This window comes from Nicotiana tomentosiformis, chromosome 4, assembly GCF_000390325.3.
Source record: "Nicotiana tomentosiformis chromosome 4, ASM39032v3, whole genome shotgun sequence".
Taxonomy (NCBI): domain Eukaryota; kingdom Viridiplantae; phylum Streptophyta; class Magnoliopsida; order Solanales; family Solanaceae; genus Nicotiana; species Nicotiana tomentosiformis.
In genome coordinates, this window is record NC_090815.1 from 93,406,211 (window position 1) to 93,430,567 (window position 24,357).

The 24,357-nt window shown below is 35.2% G+C and overlaps 2 protein-coding genes across 2 annotated transcripts; one reads left to right on the forward strand and one right to left on the reverse strand.

The window, feature by feature from the left end:
* Positions 1-2,409: 2,409 nt before the first annotated feature.
* LOC104097601 (conserved oligomeric Golgi complex subunit 2) lies at positions 2,410-13,289 on the reverse strand. Its single transcript, XM_009604182.4, has 12 exons — positions 12,662-13,289; positions 12,399-12,578; positions 7,549-7,885; positions 6,834-6,995; positions 6,661-6,760; positions 6,146-6,352; positions 5,925-6,033; positions 5,464-5,664; positions 4,665-4,769; positions 3,245-3,370; positions 3,010-3,144; positions 2,410-2,876 (listed from the first exon to the last, which is right to left on the reverse strand). Exons 1-12 carry the CDS (start codon positions 13,139-13,141, stop codon positions 2,763-2,765), a joined length of 2,256 nt encoding a protein of 751 aa, XP_009602477.1. The 5' UTR covers positions 13,142-13,289; the 3' UTR covers positions 2,410-2,762.
* A 2,222-nt stretch (positions 13,290-15,511) lies between these two features.
* Positions 15,512-18,325, forward strand: LOC104097599 (thioredoxin Y1, chloroplastic). Its single transcript, XM_009604181.4, has 4 exons — positions 15,512-15,884; positions 16,871-16,959; positions 17,295-17,472; positions 17,955-18,325. The coding sequence occupies exons 1-4, from the start codon at positions 15,693-15,695 to the stop codon at positions 18,018-18,020; spliced, it is 525 nt and encodes a 174-aa protein (XP_009602476.1). The 5' UTR covers positions 15,512-15,692; the 3' UTR covers positions 18,021-18,325.
* The last annotated feature ends 6,032 nt before the right edge of the window (positions 18,326-24,357 follow it).

Genomic DNA, 24,357 nt, shown 5'->3' on the forward strand with positions numbered 1-24,357 from the left:
TTGTCCTTGCACTATGAACTGAAGTTCCTGAAGTTTGCACTACAAATTGAAGAACTTCAAACTAATTTGTCTGAAGTTTGTACTATGAAGTGAGGGGAACTAAAGTTTTCCCTTGCACTATGAACTGAAGTTCCTGAAGTTTGCACTACAAATTAAAGAACTTCAGATTAATTTGTCTGAAGTTTGCACTATGAAGTGAGGGGAAACTAAACTACAAATTGAAGAACTTCAGACTAATTTGTCTGAAGTTTGCACTATGAAGTGAGGGAAAACTGAAGTTTCCCTTGCACTATGAACTGAAATTTGCATGATTGCCTTTGCAAGTCAGGCCAAACTTCAGGAAAAAATATCTAAAGTTTTGCTTTGATAAGGTTACACTTCAGACAAAAAATTCTGAAGTTCAAACTTCAGACATAAATGTTTGCTACTTCAGGCCCGTTTGCCTGAAGTTACCCAAAAAGTGGGTACGCTTGCAAATTTTTTTGCAAAGCGGGTATAGGTTAAAATGTGACCCAAAAAATGGGTATAGATGCAAATCTCCCAGTTATATCGATGCGTCAATTATAAAGTAAACTGCTTTTTATTTTGGGAGAGGGGAAGCTTATAAGTTATAACCCTGATAAAGGACATTAAGAGGGTGTTTGGCTAAGCTTATAAGCTGGTCAAACTGGCTTATAAACACTTTTTGGCTTATCTACGCGTTTGGTAAATACCCAAAATGCTTATAAGCCAAGTGCTTATAAGCTAAAGTCAGTCATAAGTTGGTCATCCCCAACTTATGACTTTTTAGCTTATAAGCATTTTTAGTTTGACCAAGGCTTTTACTAGTTTATCCTTAATAATATTTTCTAATTCACAAAATAAATTTTCTAACTTTCTTTTCATTCCATATTCATTGTTCATCTTTTTCTTTACAAAGAAACTTGTTAATTTTTAAGGATATTTAGTCATTTTTAATAAAAGAACAACTTATCAACACTTTTCTACCAAACACATCAACTGCTTATTATCAGTTTCAGCACGTCTACCAAACATGTAAATGCTTATTTAAAAAATCAGTTTCAGCACTTCAAGTTTATCAGCTATTTACAATCAGCTAATTCAAAGGGGCTCTAAGTTTTCTTTTTTAACTTTCTACAAGAACTGTACAAAACTTTCTACTATGCAATGGGCTGGAGTTCAAATTAACACATGGAAAATGCAGCAGGTTCTACACTGCATTAAAAGGAAAACCTGGAAGCAGCTAAAGAAGGAAATAGTAGCACACATCACATATGGCGAGCAAGGAATTGGAAATTGTACAGAGGATTGAATGTAAATACTGAAATGGTAGTCACACAGATTAAACAAGAGATCATAGGTAGATTGGAGATACTTAAGCAGTCAAGGAAAATGCATAGATGTAAGGGCTTTTTGCAAAGAACAATGTGTAATTAGAGGATGTCTTTTTGAGGCCTAAGATCGCAGTTATTGCGTGATCAGGCCCTTAGGTGTATGTTTTCAATTGTTGTTATCAATGGTAATTCAGTGTTACCAAAAAACAAATTCTACTAGAACAAATTACAAATTTGCAACTGCTATCGGCAACTCAAAGTAAGATGGATAGTTTTGAAACTAAATCTTGATGGGCACTATGCTCTAAGTTTGCTATCAACTTACTCTATGTTAAACATCTTATAATATGACTGTTTATGTTCCCCTTATTTATGTGAAAGTCATTATATGAAAATTAGTCTTGTAGCTGACTCGAAAAAATATATTTATATTCGTGGTTTAAGCAATCTATTGAATTGATTTTTGTACGCATAGAGTGAACATTTATCTCTACACCAGCTAAATTTATAAAAGGATTATTTTGTCAATTCATTAATTTTTCTCATAACCGCGCTAAGCGCGGATAAATTTACTAGCTACAAAATAAATAAGAAAAAAAACTACAAAGCTACTTTTTTCTAAGCTTGTCGCTATGTTCTTAATAATCTTTTTAGCTTTTTAATTTGTTTCATATTTAGTTATCTTTTTATGTGTGCAAAATTTTCTCAAGAAGGTGAATGGAAGCCGGTTTAGGATGCAATGAAGCATGAAACTATACTTTGCTACAGAAAAAGCTATAAAATTAAAGCATAAAGGAAAACTCTATGCGCTGGTAGATTAAATTACAACTTTGTTAAAGAAAACCTGAGAGAAGTGAGGTTTGGATAATATTTGTAACCATACATAAAATACATGTTAAAAGCTGAAATCTAAGGGAATAGAGAATTGCAACCTACGAAGTATAAATGGCGACGAACAATTCTCCTCCTCAATAAACGACTTTACTTTCACTTGCCTGAGCTAACCTCATTTCCTAAAAAGCATTCTATTGGAGAGATGCGATGGATCATAAACATGTGTGTATTCCTATAAAGCTTGACACAGAAATGAGAGACTTTCCAATATAAGCTCTGTTTTTCTCTTCCAATTAAACAATTAATGGTACGTCTATCCTAGTAGCAGCAAAACATTTTTCTATGTTTGCAGCTACTCTATGTATGACTTCGGGAAAATCTGACTTACAATATTCAGATATCCACCTTTATATGTCTTTAGATATCTAAAAAAATCTGCTGTAGAGTTGTTACATCGAAGTGACACTATAACAGAGGGGGTAAAAGAAAAAAGAAAAGAATGGAAATATTGATACAAAATTGAAGTAGACCTATGAAATAGTAATTTAGAAAGGTAAACTATGAGACCTCTGTACCAAACCAGCCCAGCCTAAACTAGAAGGTTAATGAGTTTTGCCTTTCAGCAGGGGCAACACATTGCCATAATGAACGATAAGGTGGAATACTAGCTGCATCGACCCCAAGTGATGATAGGCTCCGTGCATATTCCTGATCGAATGAAATGTTTAAATTAAGCAAAAATGAGGAAGATAATTTTTCATTGTTCTGCACCTCAACCATAATGTCCCTACAAATGCTTGGTTAAATATATGGCCAGGACTAAAGCAAAGGTGATAGTTACCTGAATGTCAAGAAATAATTGCATGCAGATCTTGTCAGTATCAGACAAATTCTGATCTGAGACATCTGAGCTTGCTCCAGCTCGTCTTTGAGCACCCAAACGTAGTTTTTGAAGCGAAGATTCCGTTCTTCTACTCTGTAAACACCAAAAAGTAGATCTTAATAAATAGTATCTGGAAAAATGGAAACCTAGGGAACAAACAACTGCATAGGTCAGTATCCCCTGGTTCACTCACCATATTGACAAGGTCTGTAGCTAATTCATTGTAACGTCCAGTTATTTCCAAAGCGGCACCTTGCAAGAGTTCATTCCTGATCTCATTTGTCAGACATGTAGCAGCCCGTTCTCCATCCAAAAATTCCTGGAACACGTGAGGTGGTTCAAGATTAAAACCACCAAAGCCCACTTGGTTTCATAATGAACATTCTAGTTTTTGAAATTCTACACATCTTACACAAGCAATAGAATCTAGCATTGCAGCAATACAACAATGGATACTAAAAACCCAAAATGAACTAATAAGAAAGCACAAAGCATCAAATTGCAGATTTCCCATTCATATTACTAGCAACAATTACAGACAAAGATTCAAGTTACTGAATTCTATAGAAGTTTATGCCTGAGATGGCACGAAATGAGTCTTGTCATTTGAGATGACAAGAAATGAACCTTGTGAAAACATAGTAATGCTGAGATTAAATGCATGCTGGTCAATATAACAGTGTCACTGCCTTGGATCACACTACGATACTAAACAAGTCTTACTCAAAAGCCCAAAAGCCGTAGAGACAAATCCAAGTATATATGCTGGTCGGGCAGGAGTGGCCGGGCAGGGTAAATGGGGTCGGGCAGCAAAAAGTTTATGCTACGCGGGTCAAAATTCATTTTTGAAGGGGGTAGGTTCACTTTATTTAGAAGTCAACTGACAGTTGACAAATTTAGGCATTTTACTGGGAAATAAAGCGGTCTCAATATTGATGAGTTTGCAAAATGTGTTTAACTATTCAAGTCGATACGCGGACATCCGCAAAACAAAATAGAAAAAAGTTGAAAACTATAAACTCTGTCTTGTTGGCACGGAGATTGTAGTGTATGCCTAAACGAGTTGTATGGTTCCCATGGAGTGGAGAGTTATTTTAGAGGCCTTTTACAATCTGTAAGCAACAGAAAGATCATCCATCATTAACCCCCCTTTTTTAAAGTCATATAACAGCATCCTGTGTTGTAATTTATCTCTGCTAACTAGCAATGTCTTTAATTAAATAAAGAACCAAAACAGCATAGAATTTTTCAAGATTTTTATACTGGACTAAAAGCCACCCAAGTCCCTTTCTAAAAAAAATTCAATGACGAACACAGAGGCAACAAATAAGTGGCAGAAACTAATCCCAAAAAGATTGAGGTACTTGTGACATAAAGCCTTGTGCACCGGAACCAAGTCCCTCAATTAATAGAGTTGCTTGAATTGCACATTAGGTCACCAAGCGACTTCAAAAATTATCTTGTGCTGAGAAAATATGTATGCAACAGCAGGAATTAATTCAACTTCAAAAATAGGCATAAACTAGAACGAAGATCGGAAATGAAATACTTAAAAATTCAAAAAAATCGGGAATTTTCGTGTAAGTAAACAATGATGATACACTAACATGTACCTTTAGCGGACGTAATACCCCAGAGACATATGGGGAATGCCTGACTGGGAGAGGCTTGTTAGTCATCCTGTAGGTAGCAGTTATTCCTTTCAACTGCCTCAAGTCCTACAACAAATTTGAAGGGGCAAACAAATAACAAAACAAGAACTAATCATTCATAGACCAATAGAATCTCTTCTTTCTTTTTTTACTTCTTTTTTTTCGACAAAGATTCATAGACCAATAATCTCGAACAAAAATAACAGAAAGAAGGATAAAGAAAGCTGAGGATGCCAATTAACAGATCCAACCCAATTAACACCCTTGGGTCTTCCAGACAGGCTATTGTCGACTGAGGGAAGTATGGTCTGGAAGTGACAATATGGCGGTTTCTATGTGACGCGGATTCAGTTAAGTGAGAGAGTATAACAGTATAAACACGATCCAGTTGCTCATGCTATTACAACATTAAACTTAATGTGTACAATTGACAATTTAAGATTTGTTTCTCCTAGATCTTGTCTGTTGTTCCTCTAAGATAAATGTTTCTACACTGAACTTTGAAGTCAAACTCTAGAAATAACCAGAAAACCACACTGAGCTAAATCCATGCAGTTGACATTGTTCATTCAGGAAATTGTTACAATAGAATTATAGTGTTGATCTAATTAATCGAACATTTTTCTCAGTAATGAAGAATGGCGTACAGTTTGACAAAACTCCCTCTATTACTATCCTTCAATTTATGCTTACTAGATATACCTACTATTGTTAGAAGATTAACTATCCACCTAGCAACAAATCATAACTTATTACTTACCTCTACAGACTTCTCAACTATTGTTTCAATTATTGCATTCATCACAATTGGCAAAAGGTCCTTCAGGGACTTCCCACCTTGTAAAATACCCTGTTTTACAATATCACACACTTCAGCAGGGCATGACTTGAGCAACTCAAGTGTGTGTTCAAGGTAATCACCACACACTTCCTCCACCAAACAGTTCAAATCGTGAACTACCTGCGAGAAAACATCATTATCAGTGACATGCTTCTATCAATCACTTGAACTGATGTGGAGTTCGTTTTTATTTGTTAGCATAAGCTGTTACTAGAGAGGGGTTTTCACATGACCACACTATCTCACAATACTTCAGCTAATAACAAAGTCTCAGACTCTCAGGAACTGCTTGACAGAAAGTATCTAAGAGATAAAGGATATATATCATAATAATATATGCAATTTCTGACGATATAACTGTCAGGGACGAGATATCATACATATACTAAATCGTCAGGGCCTGCAGAAATAGCCCATTCAAATCCAAGGTTTGAGCCCACATTACCAGCTTTACGAGCAGCCAATCCAGCAGATAACCAGTTTGAGAATCTACATTTTGACACATCAGTTAATATGCCATTAAGTAATTAGATGAATACAATTACCTCATGCAAACCAATATAAAGAAGCACATAATCTTCTTAATTGATTACAGTCTGACCTGGAAATAAGTTGCAAAGACAAACGCAGGAACTTGTCTGAGCAAGAAAGGACAAGAACATCATCTCTCCAGCAAGATCTTAAGCACTCTACAAGAGACGTACTCTGCTTCAAAATCAAGTCTTTAGGCTTCCTCTGTTCAGAGGCCACTTGGACGAGACTAGCAACAGAAAGTGCAGAATCAAGAGCCCCAGCTATCTCCTGGAACCTGACATAATTAAGATTAACAATGACCCTGTGTGGTTAAGATATTTCGAGGGAGAAATACATGTTGTATTAATATGCGTTAACAAATCATAACTTCACCTATGCGAGAGCAAAGCATAATTGGTCCATGTTCGGGATAAAGAAGGAGGGTCTGATTGTAATGAATCCTTTGACTAGTGCATAAATGGATATTGAGGATTTCATTAACCAAACCCAACCAATTTTAGGATTGAGGCATAGTTGCTTGATTGATTGATGCATTAACAAATCCTTAACTATCTCTGACAACTAAATTTCACTCTATAGTACCTCAATGAGAAATAGACACCGACATTCCATTGTTTCATGAAGTCAATATATGCAACTTCAGAGCGAAACTTGACTACTTCAGATCGCGAGGGACAATAACCTAGCATCCATGAGGTTCATTAGCAAAAACTGTTAAACTGGTCAAACTACGAAACAAATAGTGCTTTCTCTACCTTCTAAATGTGCCAAGAAATCCAAGCTTGCTTTGTAATTTTTGAGGAACACCGTAGGCCTTCCAGGGGAGAATACCACTGGTTTTCCTTTCTGGATGGCAGAGTGAACCTCTTTAAGGATAGAATTTGCAATGAAGCTTGAAACATGTAAACCAGAATTTTCTGAAATAACCATAGTAATATGTCATTTTGCTGCTATTGCTTCAATCGGATATGAAAATACACAGACCAATAACCACCAATGTGAATAAAAACTACCAGAGGGATAAACTGGAACATGCTCAGGTCAGTTAGACCTTTCTAAGATGATTTATTTTTCTGATAAGTGATCTCTCTATGATGATAAGTACCTCTTTGTGGTGGACTGGTGGTACAGGAATCAAGAGCAAATGGATCCTTCATTTGTCTTGATGTACTTACATCGAACGGGTGTGATAAGGGTGTGGGTACTTCGTGCAGATTTTTCATAATACTCTACAAATTAACAAAAAAAATTGGCATACTCATACTGGATACTTACACAAAACCATAATGGATAATACCCATAAATGAATTCTTTAAAGGTAGATCTTGATTAAGTTTGTGATTGTGTCTTCAGGTAAAGCAAAATAAATCAAGCTCATGAAAGTCACATAACAGAAACTAACTACATATGCAGAAGATCTTGCCAGAATTGACATCTATAATATAGCATCTTGAGTCTTAACAACCATACCGATAGAGGATATGTCCAATAGAAATTTACAATCATCCTCTATATATTGCTTGATCTTTGCATAGTCCTGCTCAAGTTCATCTCCAGCTGATCCACCAACAACTCCATATGGATTTTGCGGGATGACTTTTTGGATCAAAGGGCCCACTATAGTTGTTCGAAAAGTTCCCTCTGCATTCCTGGTGTTATCGATGGCAGCATATGCACGCAAGCAGTTGTATATTGCATTGGTATCCCTATGTTCAAGTCCATCTACAAGACAGTGTCGCAAGCTTGTGTCCAATAAAGAGCTTGCGTTCTGTATTCTCTTCTCCATATTCTCAATAAAGGGCATATTCTACAGTATCATCATGTAGAGAAGTACACCAGTCATCAGCTAACTTACAACAATCATCACATAGAAAAGTACACAAGCATGAGTTATTTACACAAATGAATGCAAAGTAAAAGAGTACACAAGTCATCAACTACCTATTATACAACAATCATCACATAGAAAAGTACACAAGCATCAGCTATTTACACAAATGAATGAAACCAGGCTATTTGATAGGTAATGCAAAATCAAGAAAAACTAAATAGTAACCTCTTCTAGTTAAAGAAGAATTGAATATTGGATAGGCTAAGCTACGCATAGCCTGCTCTCTATGGTTTTGCTACAACTTGTCAAGCTCCTCCGTGGCTCTGTGTTTATTAAGGCAACGTGCTATTGTACCAGTGGTGGAGTGGCTTGAATGAAAACGTTTGTCTAAAGAGGGTGTGGCCAAAGGCAGACTTTTCTAAAGTTCCTCAGCCTACCCTTCCCTATTGCGAACACCTTAGTCTCCTTCTTCCATTTTTCCTCATCCCCAATCAATCACACATCCCAACCAGACATAAAAGACACACTCTGTCCTTGCCAATATTAAGCCTAGAAGGAAGTTGTCAACTATAAGAAGTCAGGGCAGATTTTCTCAATTCCCAGAATTGAAACAAATAGCAGTTTCTAAAATACTACTCTTATGGGATGCGCGGGCAATGAGAACTTGGAAGATTTTGCCAGGAAAGTTAGATGGGTGACAACCTTCGGTTGTTGTAGTTTCTATTGAGGACAAAAGCGGAATGAGTGTTACGAGATGGCAAGAGGTGGAAGGACAAAACTTTCTTGTTACTAGATCATTGGTCATCAAAGTTGGTTGCACAGATATGATTAGGAAGAAGAGATTTTCAATTGTGGTGTTCCGTGTTCACTGCTATTAGTCCAATTATAAACCTATGTGGTGTTAATAGAAAAGGAGCCCAGCTACGAAATGTGTCTAGAGTCAAAATGCCAACTCTTTCAACTGCGAGTCATCAAAAGAATGAATGACCACCAGAGGGGTAAAGAAATTAGTTCCCCATCCTTGCCAAAACAAAGGTAAACTACTGGCTCGATTCAAAGAGAATTTTGATGCAGGGCTTGGCTGTCATCTAAAAGGAGGCTTCAAGGTTACTGCTAGTCCTAGCCATCTCATCTATTAAATGGAGCTTCAGAAGATGAGAATATGAGAGCTCAATCCACACTAATGAGGATAAATACATGCGATGATGTGAAAAAAATAAGCAGAGGCATAAGGGAATTGTTTGCTGACATTAGCTATGTTCGACAAGTATAAAGTACACCAAAGAACACTTTGGACAGAAGATAAGAGACTTTCCGAATTTCAAAGGGCGAAATTGGGCATAAACAAACCCCCCCCCCCCCCCCGGGGGCAAGAAAAAAAAAAAAAAATTTAATGAGTAATACGGGACCGCCTTTAACTAAAAAGCTATCGCAGCTAAATAGTCCAAGCCTGTCAAGATAATAGGCGTACAACAACAGGGAACAAGCCAAGGCGCAGAAGCGACCAATTCAGTAGTGCTTAATCTGTTATGCAATCAACCCTCTCAATAACAGCCTCGTTTGTTCCGATATTTTTTTGTTTTTATAATGAATGGTTGTTATACACCTATAACAACATTTGACGTTTAAATATTTTTAGCCTGTTATAGATAAAACTTATCCATAAATCTTTTCCTTTTTTAATGTTACATATAAAAGATAAGAAAATTATTCAAATTTAAAATCTCAAAATATATGCATATTTCACTAGTTAAATATTGAAGAAAGCTAATACATTATTAATAAATTCATAACTAAATGTATAAAGATTTAAACTCTAAGGCAGATATTTTAAAGCTACCTAGAAAAATAGATTCTTTCAAGATTGATGGAAAAACTTTGTAATTGTAGCTTGTTTCGTAGATTCATTCTCTTACTAGCGATATAACGTTTGAATTGGTGAAAGTTCGTGTCCAAATTTTCAGCAAAAAGGTATCCAATAGTTTTCCCTTAAAGACAATCTAAGAGCTTAACAGTTAAATTTTCTATCTAAATAATTTTTGGAATTTGTCCAATGGAAAATATATCTTGTGCAAATCTTATATCTTATACAAGATAGAAACTTTATTTATTGGAAATGATTGTATGCATATTTTTAGAATTATTATTAGTAATCTTAAAGATTCTGTATGGCTGTTATAGAGAGTAATTTTACAAAGAGTGTTCTGTTATAAATATGGTTGTTGCTGTTATAGGTAAAAAGCTGTTATAGAGAGGTAAAATATAACTTAAAAAATCGGTTTAAGGAAAAGTGACTTTTATAGTGAATGACTATTATATAAGGATGCTGTTATAGAGAGGTCTCACTTTAATTCAGCGTCCAAGCCAATTTAACACATGATATAAATCAATAAAAGTTATATTGGTGAAGAGAAATTGGGAGGTGACAGAGGAGAAGACTATATATCAGGAAATCATTCCGACCATTTTCAAATTCAACAAACCAAGTTGGATCAATGCTCAATAGAAGCCATGAGACAACTTCGGTAACCAAATTACACAACCCTTAAACTATGAAGGTATTCAACATATAAGTTAAACCAGTCTCAAATGGGAAATACTATCCTTCTCACTGGATCAGGATGTAGCACGTTAAACGTGGATAAGAATGTGATTCCATGTCAGAGATATAATCAGAACATTATTCACCATCAAGATGGACTTCCTTCGGAAATGATGGTATTGAGGGAAACTAAGTAGAAAATTCTAGAAGAACATGAAACGAACAGAGGAACCTATTTCATATGGGCTCACCGCAAACCCGATAGTTTTGCTAACTTTCTAGGCATCTCATTTTCTGGTCAAGAGAATAAAATGTTGTCATTGTTGACTAGAATTGTGAGGTAGGGAGGAGAGCACGACTCTAGGTATGTTCATAAATCTCAAAAAAAAAAAGGGAGGAATACCCAGAAATTGAGGTCGTTGACATCAAACATTGACAGTTATCAGAAAAAGAAGGTGATAGGCCAAGTAATTCTTTTAAATGCAGTTGAAACATTAACATGGAATCTGAGTAGTCTTAATGACCCTAAAACTGTTATACTAGAGAGATAGTAAAAAGGGTAATGAAGAGGTGAAGACCATATGGAATTTGTTTCCAAAAAACAAGATGGCAAACATGTCGAACATTATCACAAGGACTGTTTAAAATCACAAGTTAAGATGGTATTCCCCGAGTCTAGCCGGCATTTGGGGTATGCAAGTGTTAGGGAACAGGAGGATGTTATCAATGGAGGAGCTCATAATGGCCAAACAGCCAGTTGCTTTCATGCAAATTCCAATGTCAAGGAGCGGATTGTATATGAATGTTCTCAAGAATGTAGAGATTGTAGATCAAGAACTAAGATATTATTGAACTGTTGCTTATGGAAGGAAGAGCGAAGAAACCACGATGAGTGAACTCCCCCAAAGATGAAGTGTGAGATTTAGTTCCCTAATTCTGTCTTATCAAGTGTTATGGAAACCAACTGCCAACAACTGTCCTATTCTTTTTATATTGGAAGTATGATAAAGTGGTCAAGGCCCTTTAGATTCGAAAAGGCCTGGCTCCAATTTAACGGTTTTAATGAGATGATTAATTAAGACATAATAGGTTTACCACTATGTCAGAGAAACAATGGTCTTCAAATTTGCACTTAGCTTTATAATGTTATAAGATGGCATTAAGCAAAGGAAGAGGAAAATACCGGCAGAGTTGAATGCAACTATAACCTAGGGTGATCCGAAGGGCCCATACTACATAGCCTCCTCTCCATATGAAATTTCCTAATTTTTCACTCAAAGATGGAAAATTTTGGGAAGACTAACCAGATTCATGTAAACCTTTTCTTTACCTATGTTAAACTCCTCAAAGCAGTTCTTCATAAATATTAGAATATTAAAGGTGAATTGAAAATTGATACAATGGTACTGCAAAAACTACTGCCTTTGTTCCAGCTTATGTGGCAGCATTTCCTATATAGTCCGTTCAAAAAAGAATGACAATCTTCTAATTTGGAAACAATTTAACTTAAACTTCCCATTTTACCTTAATGACAAGTTTTATAGTGACACAAATGTTATGGCATGGCATGTTTAAGACCACAAGTTTCAAAAGTCTTATAGCCACAAGTTTCAATGTCAAACTACACCACATAGATCGAAACAAAGGGCATATCACGTATCAAGGACCGGAGGAAGTCAGGTTATCACTATATTTTCTACCCATGTGGCCGCTGGAGAAAACAGAACACAAAATACTGACTCACAACCCAGAAATGCACATTATCTTGAAAAATGTTCTCCAGTCAAGCTACTACAAATGAGACAGACAAATTGGATAAAGACTCAACAAATTATATGTGTCGCCAAAAATATAAATAAGATTATCAAAGAGGAGGCTTTTTTTTCCTATTGGAGGATTAGTGATGTTGACAATAAAGTGTTGATCGAAAAATAGGGAAACTCTAACCTGAGCATGAGCAATATAGAATTTTAGCCTATTCATTTCACTAGCAATTCTCTCCAGGAGCATGCTTTGAGTTTCCCTCATGCTCAGACTAGATCCAGTTTCGATCCCATTCTCTGCATAATTCACATCATGTCCATTGGACAAATCAGCTGCTGGGAGCTCCTTAATCAGTTTTTCAACCTGCAATGCAATCAGATGAGATGAATACTAAAACTCCTCAGACTCCAACATGAAAATGTGCAGTGAATGAATATGTAGTGTACCTTGGAGACAACATGGAAAGTATCAAGGAGAAGCTCAAGAACTTGGCGGGCCTCAGCAGCATCAGCTCGCTGTTTAAGCCTATTTTGGAGGGCAGCAAGAGATCCTTCAACAGCATGTCGAAAAGCATCAATTTTGTCCCTGATCTCAACCAGTGGGGCCCGCATACGCACCACAGCGGCGTCAACATCAGTAAGCTTCGTACTGAGGCTAACAAAATCCGCATAATCTCGATTGATGAGGTCCACCAGGTCACGCTGTAGCGACGTGAAGTGGGAACGGAGTTCAGAACGGAGAGTTTCGAGAGGAACAAAGGTGCGTAAATCGGAGATATAGGATTCCGGGTCGAAGTCTTGGGATTGGAACAGTGTAGGGTTTAGCCATTGTGGTGGGTTTGGATCACTTGGATCTCCAAATAGGTCCGCCGCGGAGCGTGGTGCCGCGTGTGCCGATTGTGGTGGTGGAGATTGAAGATCTTGCATCTGGCTATTTGATAATATTGGGGAAATTGCTCTGTGCTGTGAAAAGCTATGTGAATTACGAACCAAGAAAAGATTTGGTATTTTACGTTTAAAAATGGAATCTTTCAGAATAAGGCTTGTGCTGATTTGGGTATGGTAATAGAAGGTAAAAGGTTAAAAGATTCATGCACATATAGGGAAATGCTAGTTTGAGTTGAATTTATACGTACTAGGAATGTTTTGATTCATATGTATTCAGTGTGTTGGCGGATTGTTGACGCGCAGAAGGTGTTTGATTTAAGTTCTGACTCAGATTTGGTACGTGAAAAATGGTGAAGTGACAAGAAGAAAAAAATGAAACTCCAATCTACTCTCTTTTAAGCTTGTCGCAATGTTCTTCTGAATAATCTTTTTTAGCTTTTATTTGTTTCATATGTAGTCATCTTAAGTGCAAATTTGATCTTTTAAAAAACGTAAGAAGTGAGATGTGGGTGAGTGAGGGTGACAGATCAAGTGCAAATTGCAAAACCTGAGTATAAAGCTATTGAGTATTGAATTGGCAACATGTGAGCTGATGTGTTTGAACTTTGAAGTAAAAGTTAAAATGAGAGGAAACGCAGATGAATTGATTCGTGAAATCAAATTTTACAATATATTGCGTACACTCAGCCCTTCCAGAACTCACTGGGTTGTTGTTGTTGTAGCTGCGCCTAAATCGATATTCATCAAACACATTGCAATTTGGACTTATCTTCGCTCGTGTTTTAAAAGACTTTTTTGGGACTCGCCCTCATGTGTGGAGCTTATTTCAATGAGGGTTACGCACTCCAAGCGCCCAACAGTGCATCCTAAACACGTGTAACGCTCAATGCTCGGGCTCCCCCAACAATTTCTAGCCCGTGGCGGGAGACTATCAAACGCCTTGAGACTCATATTTCAGTGAGACTTACGCCCCCCAAGTGCCCAATTGTGCACCCTAAAAATGTCTAATGCTCAATGTTCGAGGTTCACCCAACAATTCATACGCAAATCATGTGATGAATTTACTAATAGCACTCTTAACTCTCAAAATTATGTAACAAATAAATGATTAAAGTTCTATTCATCTATAGGATTATGAAGATTGTGAATAACTCAAATAACGAACCATAGTATTGTATTTTTAAACAACAAGTATAGTACTTTTACTAATTGAGGATATCGTAAGATTAAATATCATTTGAACATTTCTTTTGAAAATAGATAGCCAAATTATAAATTTACTTGTTAGATCTTCATGTTTTAGTTCTATGCCTCAAACTTTTATTATTTTACTATTTAAAAGTAATTTTCTATTTACTCATGAAGGAATAATGTTTTAAATTACAACATGATAAAAGTTATTGAGTATTTACTTTAGATAGTAAAATGTAAAGTTTGATAATGTTTTTTAAGAAATTGTGAATTTTTATTGGTTGAAAATTTAGACATTATAATTGATTTATATTTCATAATAACTTTAACACTATTGCATTATTTATACTTGTAAAAACATACTACTATTTATTTTGTTTTCTTTAATTATTTTTAAATTTCTTGAAATTTTAATGTATTTTTTATATTATTTTGTGTTATTATGCTATATTATAAATTAATGAATTAAATTTTTTATAGATCCGTATAAGCCCCATGTCTCGAGGCATATGTCTCGCCTCGTATCAAGCAAAATGTCAAGCCTTACGCCATCGCCTTTTAATATATTACAAAGCATGTCCTTGTCCAAGAATCAAGTGTATATATGGATATGCCTCGCCTTGTATCAAGCAAAATATTTTGCCTTACGCCATCGCCTTTTAGCGTATTACAAAGCATGTCCTTGACCAAGAATCAAGCGTATATATGGCAAGTTTGGAACATATGATACTGCAACTTAAAGGGAGTCTTATAACGCGTCCAGATTCATTGTATATATTTTAATTATTATACAAACATGGAACAAATATTTTATAACTAGAAACCGTATGAATTACAAAGTTTGTCATTTCAAATAACTCAAGTTTTCAAAATAAGGAGCTCTCGGTTTTTCATCTCGGAATTCAACAAGAAAATCTTTCTTCCCTTCACAATAATATTTTCACCAATTAGATTAACGGAGATTAATAGAAGTTATATAAAAAAAGATTCTGTAACCTTTTTTATTTTAAAATGATGAAAGTATATAAAACTCTTAAGACAAAAATATACTTTGCTTAACCAAGGAAACCACAAGAACAATAATTGCATCCAAAGGAACATTTTAACTTTAAATAATGGGCAATTAGTGTGTAACAAAATCAAAGAAAGCCGTGCAAGATACTTTTTGCAATAGAAGACGTAGACAAAACTTGAAAGGTACGATAAAACCCAAGCTTTCTCCATTCCAACCAACCAATCAGCGTGTTCCAGTTGGTTGACTTTTCATTCCTTACTCTACAACCCGCCGCACCTAATCCAAATACAAGCTAGAAGTATCTCATTTCTTCAATCTGTATCTTCACCTCCACACTCCCTCAAAGGCGTAATCTTTCCAACTTTCTCGCATTCTTTTCGAAAAATGGCATTTTCTATAGCTGCCGCCGGAACCGGAGCCGGCGCTGGCGCTTTGGCTTCTTCGTCGGCGAATTGCTATTCTTCTACAAAGCTTACATACTTGTCTTCCTTGCAATTTCCCATGGAGCTTCGCCGATTTCAAATTGGAAACTGTGGGTTGAAATCCAATAAAGGGACTTCACGGCTTGTTCCTCTGGTATTTCTTTTTATTTCATCCCAAATCCCAAAACTGGTGTTTTCTATTTATTCTTTAAAATTAGTTTCGTTTGTTTTCAGCTGTGTATGTTTGATATTGTATGTTAACTTTCTTTGATTATCTAATTAATGTGGAAAGTGAAATGAATAGTGTTACGAGAAATTAGGTCCACAATAAGTTCCAGTTTATTATTGTTACCTGTATTTTCTATTTTACTAGACATGTGACCTGAATTATCTGTACTTCCAATTTGTAGTCTAAAGCTCATTTCTAGTGAAAACGGGGAAAATGTTAGTAATTGATATGCTAGTACAAAGGGGAAAACGTTACACCATTGACTAAAGGTTAATTTTGCTTAGATGACATTTGAATTCTTGAAAGAACTGAGAATGGTATCAAATTCATTGTATATTTTTAAAAGTGTGTCAAATATTTTAGGATGTTCCAAAATAAATACAACAACAAAAAACCTAGTGTAATCCCACAAGTGGGGTTTGGGAATAGTAGTGTGTACGCAGACCTTACCTCTACCTTTAAGAAGGTGGAGAGGCTGTTTCTGATAGACTCTCGGCTCAGATGCAATAAACAATATTCTTTTTTGTTGGAGACAAATTAGTAGTTGTATACTTATATATAGTGTGGAAAGTGAGCCATTCTTTTGTTTCATATAAAAGTTTAAGAGAGAGTACTATTTTAACCAAGTGAGATAGCAAAATACAGTAGATGTAAACTGTCAGAAAATAAGATATAGTAACTTTTCATTCACTTGCTATTTGTTCATCATTAGCAATATGCTGTTGGAGGATCTTGGACTTCTGTTTTTCTATTTGTTCATTGCCTGCATTTACTATGTTGTTGTTGTTGTTGTTGTTGCCTGCATTTACTATGTTAAAACTTGATGTTTTGCAATGAAATCAGCATGAGACTGCTGAATTGCATTAGTTTGATTAAATCAGTTTTCTGATTGAATCGTATCTGTTAATTAGGTTGAAGCAAAGAAGGAAACGTTTTCTTCCTTTGAAGAATTGTTAGAGAAATCTGAGAAACCATTATTGGTTGACTTCTATGCTACCTGGTATGCTGTTCTATTCGTTTTAGTTTTTTGCTCCTCGGCAACCTTCACACTTGCTTGAAAAAATAGTAGTAAATGCTTCTGTCTCTGACTCTCGTGGGCTGCATTCAGTGTCATTTCTTTACATGAAAAGGAGAAGAATATGAATGCTTACAATATTATTGAGTAGATATAGCTAGTTGTCTCAATCTTAAGTTCTTCGAATTCAGTGGTGTCAAAAACTTGGCTACAGTTTCCAGAGACATAATAATGAGAGGATTTCCCAAACTACTTGCATTTCTCAATAATGTGATGTACATCCATTTCATTTAAGAACTAATCTAAACTCTGGATTGCAGGTGTGGTCCTTGCCAGTTCATGGTTCCTATTCTAAATGAAGTTGGTGAATCGATGAAAGATAAAATTCAAGTGGTGAAAATTGATTCAGAAAAGTACCCAGCCCTTGCAGATAAGTACAAAATACAGGCACTGCCAACTTTCATATTGTTCAAGGATGGAGAAGTCTGCGATCGCTTTGTAAGTGGAATAGACCTTGTTATTTTACTTGTTTTCATGTTGGTTTTTTGAATAGCAAGCTACGAAATTTCTTCGTGAATGACATTGGTAGTAAGGAAAAGCCATAAGATTGTAAGTTACCAAGTAGATAGATTTCCTTTTTACAACTAAGTTTTTAAATATTTATTATTTGTGACCATATTATGCCTCTTCACCTCATTGCACACGTACACCCGAAGCCCAAAAAAAGTAGAAAAAGAAATGCTCGAATAACTGATTGAAAACAATCAAGATACCGGAAACTAGACCAAAGGTGGGGATCTTGGAAAGTGCTTGTAGCTTTTAAGATTTATTGAGCAAGGAAAATGCTAGTCCTGCAAATCAGCAACAAGACATGAGGGTTTGGTGGATCTTTTGTTTTTTCTTTTGCAAATTTTCTAGTTGATTTTGTTTTTAGCTCAAGTGTATCTTGTGTATATAACTGCTTTAACGTCTTGTTTCAGGAGGGCGCACTCAATGCTCCGACATTGATGCAACGCATAGAATCTGCACTAGAAGTTAAGCAGTAGTCTTGGCATTCTTCCTCTCAAGTGCTCAGATCCTCCTTTTATGAAGTCATTCGTGTTTAAATTTCAAAGATGATGTGTGGTATAACATCTCTGAAGCCTTCAGTTTCTCACTCCACTGTATTTGCACAGAAATTTGATTAGATACGGGTGTAGAATGGTTAATCCATTTGGCTTAACTGATGCATTTTTTCCTTTAAATATGGAGACTTGAACTTGTCAAAGAATGGCTTACTTTGATCAACTATTGTTCAATGTATTGAGGATTTAATTGGAAGTGTACCGCAATTTCCTTTTTCAGAACAGAACATGATCTGCTACATTTCAGGCAATGTAGTAGACTTTGCTTTTGATTGTTAACATGTATTCTGGATAATAGGGAAGTCTAATAATTATGGTTGTCCTAGCGCTCAGTTCTTATGGATGATTTCCTACTGAGAATCTATGACACTGCGGTTGAATGAGGCCAGCTGGTTTAGATTATTTCTTGTAATTCGATGAGTATAATTTTTTTTTTCTTTGTGATATTAATGATACGAACTCAAATGCAAGGAAGCAAATAAAATAAACAACTAAAGAAACAAGATAAGATAAAGAGGACAACACAAGAAATTAGACAAGGACGAAACAGAAATCAGAAGAAAGATGGATATTCAATCCAAGGGCAAAGATATTGAACTCATAAAGGGGTCCATAACCAGAGAAAACCAAATTGAGTTCACTTAAGAGATACAAAAAGTATATTCCTTACCCATTCTCCAAAATGAGTAACATGTTCATTCATCAAAATCTATCTTGTGAAACTATATCCTAAAATTAGTTATTTGTACTAGCTGCCTAAATCTATTACAAGAATGGCCAAATAGGCTTTCATTGCTAATCGCAAACCTAATCTTCACTGTTGACCTCTTATAGCACTCATTTGCCTTGATATCATCTTGTAAGGGTTTCACATTGTGAGTATTAGGTGGGAATGTATCAATTAATAACATAGTTTTTTTTTTTCTTTCTGAAAATCAACCAAAATGCTTTAAAACCCAAAAAATTCAAAATTTTAAGTTTTCAACAACATAATTGTGATGACCCAAAATGTCATCTTTAAATTTAATAAGTAATTATGTGTTCTAAGACCTCGAAAAGTACCATTTATCATTCCTCGACTTGCGTGCGCAGTCCAAAAAATTTTCCTGGAAGTTTTTATGTTAAAAATGGATTAAAATGGGAAATAGAGCTTTAAAATTCAAGTGAGTTGACCTTAGTCAACATTTTTAGCAAACGGACCCGGATCGGTATTTTGACAGTTCCGGTAACTCCGTATCGTGATTTGGGACTTGGGCGCATGCCCGAAATTTAATTTGGAGGTCCCTAGCTCAAGTTATGACCATTTAACGGAACTAGCAATTTAAAGGCTAAATGTTCCAAGCTTGACCACGGGGTTGACTTTTTGATATCGGAGCCGGAATCCGATTTTAGAAATTTGAATTGTTCCGTTATGTCATTTACGACTTGTGTGCCAAATTTGAAGTCATTCCGGATTCATTTAATATGTTTTGGCACGAGATTTGCAAATTAAAAGTTTAAAACTCAAAGTTCGAATCGGGGTGTGAATTGTAATTTCAGTATTGTTTGACGTGATTTTAGACCCCGAGTCAGTTCGTATTATGTTACGGGACTTATTGGTATATTCGAGCGGGTCCCGAGTACCCCGAGAGTAAAACGGATTGAAATCAGAACAAGAATAGGACTTGAGCAAAATCTGAAATTTTGAGTTTTGGTGTAATTGCACCTGCGAAATTTTGACCGCAGGTGCGAGCTCCCAGAAGCGAGACTTGTATCGCAGATGCGGTCTTCGCAGGTGCGGCCCTTTTGCGCAGAAGCGGACGTCGCAGGTGCGACGTTTTGTCCGTAGGTGCGGAACCTCGCCTGGCAGCCCCACTTCGCAAATGAGAGCTTTGTCTCGCAAATGCGAGACCGCAGATACAAAAATATATTCCGCAAATGCGAAAATACTGGGCAAAATACATAAAATCGGGTCTTAGCCATTTTTACTCATTTTTTAGTTTTAAGTCTCGGATTTGGGAGATTTCAAAGGGAATTTTCACGACTTTGAACTGGATAAGTGTTCTTTATCATAAAGTGATTATATTTCACAAATCCATGTCTATATCAATCATTTATTTCGGATTTAGATGGAAGAAATTGGAATTTTTGTAAAACTTTTCAAAAATAAAAAATTTAGATTTGAAGGTCCATTTGATATCGGAATTGGACAAATTTGGTATGGTTGAACTCGTATCGGAACGGGTGTTCGGATTTCGTGAGTTTTTTCGGGATTTGAGACGTGGGTCCCACTGCCGAATATTTTAATGAATTTTGGATTTTTATCCGAAAAAATTATAAATTCATATGGAATTAATTCCTATGATTAGTATTGAATATATTAAATTGTTTGTGAATAGATTTGAAGCTTTCGGAGGCAAATTTAAAAGGAAAAGTTGTGGTTGAATAATTGATTGAAATTTGCAAAGCGAGGTAAGTGTCGGGGTTAACCTTGACTTGAGGGAATAGAACCCTTAAATTGTTTGTTATGTGAATTGCATATAAACGACGTATAGGCGAGGTGACGAGTGTCTATACGTCGTCAAATTAATTTTTTGCCTGCTTACTTGAAAAATCATAAATTATTTTTAATCATAAATTAATTATTATAATAATTATTTCTCTCTTATTCTTTGCAAATATAAATTCTTGAATTCCTGCATTAATTGTTACATGTTATTTGAATTATGTGCCTTAATTGTTATTTGACATTTAGCATAATAAATATTAAACTGCCTATTTGCTCCCTGATTTCCATAATAATTTGCTATTTATCATTGTTTGCTTCATAATTAAACCATAATTATTGTATGCTTGTTGTCTTGTAATTTTATATTAATTGTTACATTTATTGAAAAAAATTTCTTGTATAAGAATTGGTAAATGAAAATGTTGGAGGAGCGGGTTGCACGCCGCAACATGATTGATTATAATGAATATATTGGAGGATCGGGTTGCACGCCGTAACAGACTTATTAAAAGTCAATATTGGAGGATCGGGTTGCACGCCGCAACAGACTTATTAAAAGTCAATATTGGAGGATCGGGTTGCACGCCGCAACAGACTTGTTAAAAAGTTAATATTGGAGGATCGGGTTGCATGCCGCAACAGACTAGATTAAAATGAATATATTGTGAGAGCGGGTTGCACGTTGCAACAGAAATAATGGAAATGATAATTGGTTATGACTGCTGAGTTGCCTTCAATTATTATAAATGAATTACCTGATTTATTCCTATTGTTGTTGTTGTTACTAATATTGCGTACAAGTTAATGTAAGTGAACCGCCTTAGCCTCGTCACTACTTCGTCGAGGTTAGGCTCAGCACTTACCAGTATATGGGGTCGGTTGTACTGATACTACACTCTGCACTTCTTGTGCAGATTTTGGAGTTGGTCCCAACGGCATACCATAGACTTGCTCGGATTTCAGCTATCCGAGGAGACTTGAGGTATAACTGCATGGCGTCCGCAGTTCTGAAGTCCCCCGTCTATTGTACTTTAGCTGTGTGATTATTTTCAGACAACTTTATATTATTTAGACCTTTATTTGTATTTATTCTAAAAGCTCTTGCACTTGTGACACCAATTCTGGGATGGTATTTAGACACTGTTTTTTGATGGATTATTTCACTATATTTTAAACTTTGCTTCCGCATTTGTTTCTTTGTTATTAATAAATTTAAAATTATTTTAAAAATGGATAATATTATTCTAACGTTGGCTTGCCTAACAAGTAAAATGTTAGGCGCAATCACGGTTCGAAGGTGGAAATTTCGGATCGTGACAATAACTTTGCCTAATGTTTTAGAACTTTGAATTAAATTGCTCAAATTTTCATATTTGATAATAAGGTTTTTGACAATAAGGTTTTTGACAACAAGAATCAAAGTAGTGTATTAAAATAAATAGCTAACATTTGGTAACTTAAAAGAAAGCTTACTAATCTAAATAAATATTATTAATGAATGTATATAGTGAAGCTAAAGGCTTTATCTCCTATGAGAAAACACAACAACTATAAACTATAAGCACGATATCAAGAAAGAGAATACTAATGATTGACATACTTGGGTGATCTCACCTTGAGGCGGTCATGATTTTGTCATCATGAAATATTAGAGGTATCAAGAGAAATCATGAGAAATATAATCACTCTAGAGTAAAAACAATTGCATCATGCAAAAGTTAAGAGAGCAAGTATCTAATAACCCAAAACTTAGAGCAATACTTAGGTATGCACTTGCTATCACTTTGAAAATTGAGGATCACTCAGTTCATAAAAATACCTCCACCCACGATCATTAGGTTCTGGGTTCGAGTCACGCTGGAGAGGAAGTGTAGAAACACTATAGATGCTCCTAATTAGGGATGAGTTAAAAATAAATAAATAAATAAATAAAGTGAGGGCATCTTGTATTCATATATAAAAGGAAAAAGAGAGTTAAAAAAATAACATCTAACCAAAGCAACTAGTATGAACAAAAAGTTTAGAGTAGCTCAAGTTTGATATAATACCCCAAAGTAGCTCAAGCAATCAATTATATCATTATATAGAGTATTTAAAATGTTTGTGAAGTATGTTTAATCATTAAAAAAGAAGGTTAAGAACAAACAATTATTTATCTTAATATATGAGGATTTGTTGATACCTGATTTAGTCAAGTTAATTTATATTCGCAATGAAACCTATTTAACACTAAATATATGACAATCGATGCACAAATAAAGTTCAAAGAGCAGCTCAATTTTATTCAATTTGTTATTATTTTTCACTAAGCTTTTAAATCTCTAAGTACTCTTTTTCAAAATCTCTAACAGATAAAAAGAATAGTATCTCGGTTAAAGAAATGTTGATCCCATTTTTCATACTTCTCAACAAATTCACTAAAGAATCGACTAGGAAAAAATGTGAATAACTCGGTTACTCTATCAACCCCATATTAAGAATACTGTATAACTTATTCATAGATTTGGCGTGCTCAAATTACAGAACATGTACTACATCACCAAGACTCCAAGAGTATAGACTTCAATTTAATTACGAAGGTAAGGCCAAAGTAAAGCAACCAATTCATAGATTTCACATAATTTAAAATGCAAACATGTAATATGACCATTATTTTGTCAAATGGAGTCCATCTCACATAAGCATAAGTATCTTTGCAAAGTGTAGACTTTGTTGGCAATATTCTTTGGGACCCAAAAATATTGCATTGTGTGGTGGACATCATTTGCACAAGTTGTATCTCTTCTTTTATACTTAAGAGGCCAAGACTTTTTTGCCTATAAAAGAGAAGGTCATTAGTTCATTTTATACACACCAACAAGACTTGTCTTCAATTCTTGTTTCTTCCTTTCTTCTTTTATTAAGAGTGTTTTGTTTGAGAGTTAGTGTTGGGAAGCACTTGTGTGAACCATTTCTTTGGAGTGATCTTGTGAGGTTATTCTCTTAGGGTATTTGGGATTAATTAGAGTATTTACTCTAATTTTGTACTCTCTTTTGTACTCTTTTGTACTCTTATTGGTATAGTGAAATTGCTCCTCTCTGCTTGTGGACGTAGGTCACTTTGACCGAACCACGTTAAATTTGTGTCTTCTTTATATGCTTTAATTATCGTTGTTATCAACTTCCATTGTCTTTGTTATTATCATTATACCGTTGTTTGGCTATATTCCGCACTACCCGATTCCCGATCCTAACAAAACAATATGCTATATCTTGTCGAAAGCTAGTAATGGTTATTCCATATAGGGAATGGTTATATTTCTTAGACTAGCAATTAGAATGACTAGTAAGAAAATTCGAAAAGGGCATTAGTCAGTACGTAAGCGCAAAACTATTAAGTACGAGCCTATCACAATTCTCTTCTAGACGCGCCATGTAAAAGAGAAGAGTTCACAAAACTTATTAACTTTCTCATATTGGCATAGTAAGATTACAACAATTATTCACTTCCAACCTGAAACTTATTAGTTAACGAGGAGCTATTATGTTACATTAACTTATGTCAGTTTGTTGAAGTCTTTTACAGAAAAAATTGTAGCCGAAGATATTGAGGTTACTATCATGTATTCAATATTTTTTTCTAGTCGTTTTTCTTCAACTTTTTTTTATTGATAATTATGTGTACATTATAGTTGTTTTTTCAAGTTATTTTGCACATACCAGATGTGGCATCAATTGATGGTCAAATTGAGGCTTCCGATCCAACCACTTTATATTGCATCATTTACTCAT

Coding starts and splice junctions, on each gene's coding strand:
- LOC104097601 (XM_009604182.4), bottom strand. CDS start 13,141: ATGCAAGATCTTCAATCTCCACCACCACAATCGGCACACGCGGCACCA. Junction 6,996..7,548: donor ATTGGACATATCCTCTATCG/GTATGGTTGTTA, acceptor TGGTTATTTCAG/AAAATTCTGGTTTACATGTT. Junction 6,353..6,660: donor GGTGTCTATTTCTCATTGAG/GTACTATAGAGT, acceptor TAATTATGTCAG/GTTCCAGGAGATAGCTGGGG.
- LOC104097599 (XM_009604181.4), top strand. CDS start 15,693: ATGGCATTTTCTATAGCTGCCGCCGGAACCGGAGCCGGCGCTGGCGCT. Junction 15,885..16,870: donor CTTCACGGCTTGTTCCTCTG/GTATTTCTTTTT, acceptor TCTGTTAATTAG/GTTGAAGCAAAGAAGGAAAC. Junction 17,473..17,954: donor GAGAAGTCTGCGATCGCTTT/GTAAGTGGAATA, acceptor GTCTTGTTTCAG/GAGGGCGCACTCAATGCTCC.